This window comes from Myotis lucifugus, unplaced genomic scaffold (assembly GCF_000147115.1).
Source record: "Myotis lucifugus unplaced genomic scaffold, Myoluc2.0 scaffold_1273, whole genome shotgun sequence".
Lineage (NCBI taxonomy): Eukaryota > Metazoa > Chordata > Mammalia > Chiroptera > Vespertilionidae > Myotis > Myotis lucifugus.
This window is the reverse complement of record NW_005872321.1, coordinates 30,723-38,065: the sequence shown is the minus strand read 5'-3', so window position 1 is coordinate 38,065 and position 7,343 is coordinate 30,723. Positions and strand designations below refer to the sequence as shown.

The following is a 7,343-nucleotide window of genomic DNA, read 5'->3' as shown; positions in this document are numbered from 1 at the left end:
TGGCAGGGCAAAGGTGGAGAACCAGGGCTGCCTTTGCCCAGCGTGAACTATGCAGCTGGGAGAGGGGTGCTGGGCCACTGGGAGCAGGGCGGGAACTTCCCAGGGTGGGCAACGGGAGTGGGGCCAGAACTTCCCACCCCATAGCTGCTTGCTCATTCACTTACTCCCTCATTCATTCACTCATTCACTCACTTGTTATTCACTCACTCACTCAGCAAACCCTCTCAAGTCCCTGGCACCAGGCCAGGCACTGAAGGTGAAGCAGGATAAGACAGAGCTATGTCCTCAAGATGTTAGTAATTCAGTAGGGCAAAGCAGGCACATGAACGAGGCAGCTGTATGCACAGATGCACTGTACTGGGTTTGGTGAGGCTGTAACTAATGCCGACTTTGTCCTCTTGATAAAATGGGGCCTCAGGAGCCAGGCCTGTAGGCCTGTGCATAGGCCAGGAGTGGCCAGGGTCCCGGAACATGACAGAGGGCGCAGGTCGGACTGAGGGGTCTGGCCCCACTCCTTACCCCCCGACCCCTGAGTGCACAAATTTTTGTGCACCAGGCTACTACTAGTGTGTGTGTATATATATATATAAACAAAACAAAAATAAAAAGAAAACATCCATGTTCCATGTCCCCCACAGCCTTGCGTGGGCTTGCCTTCCCCACCTCTACTGGACAGGAAAGGCTGGTGAGGGGTGTGGTGGGCAGGGATGGGTCAACCTCCCAGCTCCTCATGTTATGCTGATAGGAACACACACATTCAGATGCCTTTTGTAGAAAGAAATCAGAGGTTCTTGAATCACAAAGTGGGAGCGTGAACAAATCTCCCATCACTCAGTCTCCAACAAGTGCCTCAGGCTGTGGAAGAAAATGATCATGAACAAAGTCAGTTCAGTGGCTGTAAGCAGTGACCTTCTCAACAGCCCACCACAGGCTCACTATGTCCCAAAGAATCCCCATCACCCAGTCCTCTCCCTTTCGCCCCAACCCCTGCTATCGTCAGGGTCTCACCTTTAGAAGCCGTGAGAGATACATCAGAGCCCTGGGCACCATCGCTGCCTGGGGTAGAACAAAACAGGATGGGGTCAGAGCCCCCAGGAGAGGAGACTAAGGGAGGAACTATGGGGGTGAGGTCCCCCATGGGATCCAGTCTGTACTATCACAGGATCTCAGGGGTCACCCTCCATACTCACTGGCAGCCTGAGCATAGCTCCCTCCTTTTCCATCTGTGGGAAGAAAACATCCTGTGAGAAGACGGGGAGGAGGCAGGGCCCTGAGGTCCTAAAGGAACTCCTAGTCCTAGAGCCCAGAGCATGGCAGATCAGGAAACTACACTTGTGGGGACTGGACCAGCCACCCTCCTGGAGGTCTGTCCTCAGCAGGGACCTTCCACCCTGACCTGGGAGTGCTGGGAACCAGGCCCCATCACTAGAATTATCAAGGTGATGAATCTGTCCCCATTTCCACACGTGTCTCACTAAAGAGTGAGTGTCAGCAAATAGGGCCCCACACTGGGCAACCACACGTGTGGGGATGGTACTTGCCATTAATGAAGCAGAACACACTTCTACCTGGGCTTGCAACCCCCAGTGAGACAAGAAACTCAGGCCCCACCCCTTCCCTACCTGAGCGCTTCCTCCTCCACATCACAGCTCCAGTGACCACAGCTCCAGTGACCACAGCTCCAAGGATGACCAGGCCCACAACCAGGCCCACAGGGGGGATGGTGGCCCAAAGAGGTGGCTCTGGGAAGGGAAGGGGAGGTGAGGGCCCTAACCCCCAGGCCTCAGCCCCAACCCCACTGAAGTCCTCCATAGGCCCCTGCCTCCCTGAGAAGAGGCTCTGTGCCCAGGCCCCTCCTCACCCCATCTCAGGGTCAGGGGCTCGGGCAGCCCTTCGTGTTGCACATGGCACGTGTATCTCTGCTCCTCTCCAGGGGGCACCACCAGGGCCGCCCACTTCTGGAAGGTCCCATCCCCCGCAGGCCTGGTCTCCACCAGCTCCATGTCTTGGGTCTGCTCCTCCCCATCACGCTGCCAGCTCAGGCTGATGTCCGCAGGGTAGAAGCCCAGGGCCCAGCACCTCAGGGTGACCTCACGGTCAGAGATGGGGTGGTGGGTCACGTGTGTCTTTGGAGGGTCTGAGGAGAAGGGGGAGGAAATTCAGGGACTTGGCACTGTCAGGGGACCCTCCAGCAGCCCTCATGTGACCACCTGAGTGTGGACAGGGCACCTTGGGTTGGCGAGGGAGCACACAAGCACCACCAGCCTGGACAGAGGTCATCCTCCTTAGAAAGTTCTAGTCAGAGTGACACAGCCCAGGGCAGGAGGCAGGTCTCAGGGGGAGAAAGGGATTTCTGGTCCTGTCCTGGGTGGAGGCCAAAGGACTCAGAAAAGTCGGGGTCAGACCTCAGATACACTGGGGGGAGGGGCAGGGAGCAGGGCCTGAGAGAGCAAGTCCCCCATGGGTCCCAGAGCCACTGCAGGGTCAATGGGAACCGCTGCTCAGTTCCTTCAGGCTTGGTCTCCCCTCTAATTGTCCCTGAGACACTGCACCCCTAGGTGTCCCTGAGAGAAGGGAGGGCGTCACTGGATCTGAAAAGCCAGGCGGACTCAGTCTCCTGGCCCACAGGAGGGGGGTCTGACACTGACCCTGTGTCCTGTCTCCTTGTTGAGCCCCAGCCCCAGGGGAGAGGGGGAGGCCTCAGGCCCTGGTACCTGCGCGCTGCAGCACCTCCTTCCCCATCTCCAGGTATCTGTGGAGCAACTCGAGGCACCTGCCCTCCAGGAAGTTCCTGACTCGCTCAGCCAGACCGGCCTCCTCCCACTTGCGCCTGGTGATCTGAGCTGCGGTGTCGGCTGCGGTCCAGGAGCGCAGGTCCTCGTTCAGGGCGATGTAGTCGGTGCCGTCGTAGGCGGACTGGTGGTACCCGCGGAGGAGGCGGCCGTCCGGTCCCATGTCACAGCCATGCATCCACTGGAGCGTGTGAGACACTGACCCGCCCCGAGGTCAGTGTCGCTCACTGAGCCCCGCCCCCGCCCCGCCCGCGGGGATTAAACAGAAACTGAAAGTAAAACCGGGTCCTAGTCCCCGCGGGCTCCTTCTGGGAGTGTCTATGGGGGAAGGGAATGGGGGTGAAGCTCGTACTCGGACACTCGGGGCGACCCCGGCCCGTCCGAGGGGATGGGGGTGGTGACTGGCCAGGGCCCCGTGGCTCACCGTCCCGGCTCTGGTTGTAGTAGCCCAGGGCGGTCTGCAGGTTCACTCGGAAACTCTGTGCGTTGGCCTTGGCGTTCCGGGTGCTCAGGTCCCAATAGCCCGGCTCCTCCTGCTCCACCCACGGCGCCCGCGGCTCCGCCCTCTGACTCTCGGAGTCGCTGTCGAACCCCTCGAGCTGTGTGTCGTCCACGTAGCCGGCCTCCAGGTACCGGGCCTCCCCGCGGCCGGGCCGGGACACGGCGGTGGAGAACCATCTCAGGGAGTGGGGGCCTGGGGGCCGGAGCGGAGGGGCTGACACCCCGCGACCCTCCTCCCGGCGCGGGTTCGGGGTCCGGGGCCGGAGGGACTGGAGGGGAAGGGGCCTGGGAGAAGGAACAGGGGCAGCGGGACGGAGAAGAGAGGGGTCAGGACGGGGTGGGGTCTGGGGTGCGGGCGTGGGGTTGGGGGGGTGGAGACGCCCTTTCCCGGGGTCCTGCGCTGCCGCTCCCGCCGAGCCCCTCCTCCCCAGAGGCCATTCCCTCCCGACCCCGCACTCACCCGCCCAGGTCTGGGTCAGGGCCAGGGCCCCCCAGAGCAAGAGGAGGAGGGCTGGGGACCCCATGACTGGCACCCTCCAGGTCTGGGGAGTCTGTGAGTCCTGGTGAGTCCGCAGAGACTTCTAACTGGGGACAAAGGTGACCCTGATTGGCTTCTGTAGCACCTGACACCCAATGGGAGTGAGAACTGGGGCCGTGTCACGAGTATCCAGGAAGGAGGGCCCCACACAGGCTGTGAGAGGGAGAAGTGAAACTGCAGGGAGGTGGAGACTCCCCAACACTGAGTTTCCGAGCTTCAGTCTCCGCCCTGGAGCTGAGACCCTGAGACCAGGCCTGGGACCTAGGACCTTGCCCTGACCCCTCCCCCTGCACGGAGAGCTCTGTCACACCGTCTCCCTCAGTCCTGCCCAGAGGCTGTGTGAGAACCAGGGAGACTCCCCAGGCTGGGACCAGCCCTTTCCTCCCCTTCTCCTCCTGGAACCCCTCTCCCTGGAATGCTCTCTGCCTCCCACCCTCACCTCTGCCCTGGACTCTTCTAGAGGAAAACTCACCCTGGGACCTTGATGCCAGAGAGTGAGCTCCCTGTGAGAGGAGGCGGAGGACAGGGTCTCCTCTGTAATCCTGGAGGAGCTGGGCCTGAAAAGACCAGTGAAGGACAGGGGGGACCACAGTCTTGGGAAGCCTGAGCATCAGGAAGCTAATCTGTAAAATGAGTGATTTCAGAGGCTTCATATGCAAAGTGTCTAAACAGTCCTGCAGCCAGAGTTATAAAGCTCCTCAACTCTCCTTCCCACACAGGAAGTGTGTGACTGGGGCTGTTTACATTGTGAACTGACCTGCATTCCCCAGCCCTGAGCTTGTCCCTGAGTCCCCCACACCCTCCCTACAGGAGCCCAGGGAGCATGTGTGACTGTGCATTTCAGCAGGGGCCTGTGCATCCTCACAGTGGCACGTGCTCAGTGGGTCAAAGTGCCCTTCACCAGCGCTCCTGCCCTGCCATCCTTATGAATTACTCACATGGAAGCAGTGAGCACATTTTATCGGGACATATTATTATTTTCACAAACATGGGTTTTACTATTATTATTCCCATTTTACAGACAAGGAAACCGAGGCACAGAGAGATTGAGTAATGTACTTAAGGTCTCACAGCTAATAAATAGATGTTTGGGATGGCTTTCAAATGTAGATAGCCTGGCTCCAGAGCCTGTACTCTGAATTACAGGTTACTATAGTGCTTTTCTTAAAGGAGTTTTAATCATATATGTTTCTAGAAACACTTCTTTTTGTTGGTATTGAGGGAACAAATGGTCTCTAACCCTTTTGCTTCTTTACTTAGTATCAACCACAATTACTCTCACCAACACCACCACCACCATAACCAAAACACTTCTAGTGAGCCAGCCCTTTAACTGCAGGATAGAGTGCTCAAAACAGGGAGACAAAAGGGTCTATGACTTATAGCCTTTGCCTTCAAATAGCTTAAACTCCAGTTGGAAATGTGACCATGTACTTGGAAGATAAATATCATTCCAGATAGTCGGGACATATTATTTTTTAACCGATTAACATAAGGTGTCAATTAGTTTTTAGGCAACCCCACGGAATGTATTAAGTACCAAATGCAAAGAACACCCTGCTAGCTCTGTAGATATACTTAGTATCCTATCTAATAATAGAGAAACATGGTAATTAGCCCTACCTCCGCTACCCTTCCCATTGGCTAATCAGGGCGATATGCAAATTAACTGCCAACCAAGATGGCAGCAGGCAGCCACGCAGCTTGAAGCGAACAGGAGGCTTGCTTGCTTCAGTGACGGAGGAAGCCCACGTTCCCCACCTGCCTTGCCGGCCTCTGAGTTTGCAGTTTAAGAAACATTGTTACAAATACAGAAGCTAAACAAAACCCCAGAAACCTGCTTTCAGCCAGCCGGGCTTCAGCCAGCAGGACCACAACATTGTTTCAATTATAGAACAAACGCAGATCCCTGCTTTCAGTCAGCCGGGATCTCAGAGCTGGAGTGAGTAGGACCGCAACAGTGTTACAATTATAGAACCCAAACAAACCCAGTACCTGCTTTCAGCAGCCGAGGCCTCGGAGCTAGAGCCAAGCCTCAGAGTTAAGCTGGCCCAGAATAAAAAAAAAAAGAAAAAAAGGACAGGTTGGGATCTTCAGTCACCCGCCAGCCTGAAAACAGCCCTCAGCCCTTCACCCAGACTGGCCAGGCACCCCAGTGGGGACCCCCACCCTGAAGGGGGTGTGACCAGCTGAAAACAGCCATCATCTTCTCATTCAGGCTGGCCAGGCACCCCAGTGGGGACCCCCACCCTGATCCAGGACACCCTTCAGGGCAAACCAGCCAGCCCCCACCCATGCACCAGGCTTCTATCCTATATAGTAAAATAGTAATATGCCTCCCAGCACTGGGATCAGCGGAGCCACAGGGCCTCACGCCCTGGGATCAGTGGAGCCGGGAGGCCTCCTGGTACCGGGATCAGCAGAGCCTCCCAGCACTGAGATCAGCAGAACAGCGAGGCCTCACTGCCCCTGTGTCAAGCAGAGCCGCGAGGCCTCCCAGCACTGGGATCAGCGGAGCTGTGAGGCCTCCTGGCCCCTGGAGCAGCATGACAGGGGGCAGAGCCCAAACCCCCTGATAACCCTGAGGCTCTGTGTGTGACAGGGGGTGGGGCCACAACCTCCCTATCCACCCTGCTCTGTTAGTGACAGGGGAAGGCGCCCCAACCCCCTGATCAGCCCTGCTTTGTGTGTGACAGGGTGTGGTGCCCCAACCCCCCCATGGGCCCTGCTCTGTGTGTGACAGGGTAGAACCTCATCCTCCCCATCGTCCCTGCCCTGAGTGTGATGGGGGGAGTGCCCCAACCCCCTGATCAGCCCTGCTCTGTGGGTGACAGGGGGCGGTGCCCCAAACCCCTGATGGGCCCTGCTCTGTGTGTGACAGGGGCGGTGCCCCAACTCCCCTATTGGCCCTACTCTATGCGTGACAGGGGGGAACTCCCCAAACCCCTGATCAGCCCTGCTCTGTGGGTGACAGGGGGCGGCGCCCCAACCCCCTGATTGGCCCTGCTCTGTGTGTGACAGGGTACAGAGCCCCAACCCGCTGATCAGCCCTGCTCTGTGCATGACAGGGGGTGGCGCGGCAACCTCCCCATCGACCCTGCCTTGAGTGTGACAGGGGACAGTGCCCCACCCCCCCAATCGGCCCTGCTCTGAGCCCTACCAGGGGCTGCACCTAGGAATTGGGCCTGCCCTCTGCCACCCGGGAGCAGGCCTAAGCCAACAGGTCGTTATCTCCCGAGGGGTCCCAGACTGGGAGAGGGCACAGGCCTGGCTGAGAGACACCCCCCCACACACACCAGTGCACAAATTTTGTGCACCGGGCCTCTAGTCCTATCTAATAAGACAAACATGGTAATTAACCATAACTTTGCTACCCTTCCCATTGGCTAATCAGGGCAATATGCAAATTAACTGCCAACAAATATGGCGGTTAATTTGCATACATAGGCGCAGTGATGGGAGGCAAAAGGGGAAAAACGGAAGAATGGTGGCAGGCAAGACCTGGGGGGTGT

General features: G+C 57.9%; 1 protein-coding gene across 6 annotated transcripts in view; it reads right to left on the bottom strand.

Annotated features, from left to right (window-relative positions):
- The window catches only part of LOC111822980 (patr class I histocompatibility antigen, A-126 alpha chain-like), a 14,518-nt gene extending 10,652 nt beyond the window's left edge, over window positions 1-3,866 (bottom strand). The window contains exons 1-8 of one of the 6 annotated variants that reach the window (XM_023748322.1): window positions 3,754-3,866; window positions 3,217-3,486; window positions 2,715-2,990; window positions 1,862-2,137; window positions 1,623-1,742; window positions 1,191-1,241; window positions 1,009-1,056; window positions 717-855 (exon numbers count right to left, since the gene is read on the bottom strand). In XM_023748322.1, coding sequence (XP_023604090.1) covers window positions 851-855; window positions 1,009-1,056; window positions 1,191-1,241; window positions 1,623-1,742; window positions 1,862-2,137; window positions 2,715-2,990; window positions 3,217-3,486; window positions 3,754-3,817 — 1,110 coding nt within the window. In that variant the 5' untranslated portion in view covers window positions 3,818-3,866 and the 3' untranslated portion in view covers window positions 717-850. Of the gene's footprint in view, window positions 1-716; window positions 856-1,008; window positions 1,057-1,190; window positions 1,242-1,622; window positions 1,743-1,861; window positions 2,138-2,714; window positions 2,991-3,216; window positions 3,487-3,753 lie in introns of those variants that run through there. The other 5 variants (XM_006107584.3, XM_023748325.1, XM_023748324.1 and 2 more) reach the window with 5 other exon arrangements.
- Window positions 3,867-7,343: the final 3,477 nt, after the last annotated feature.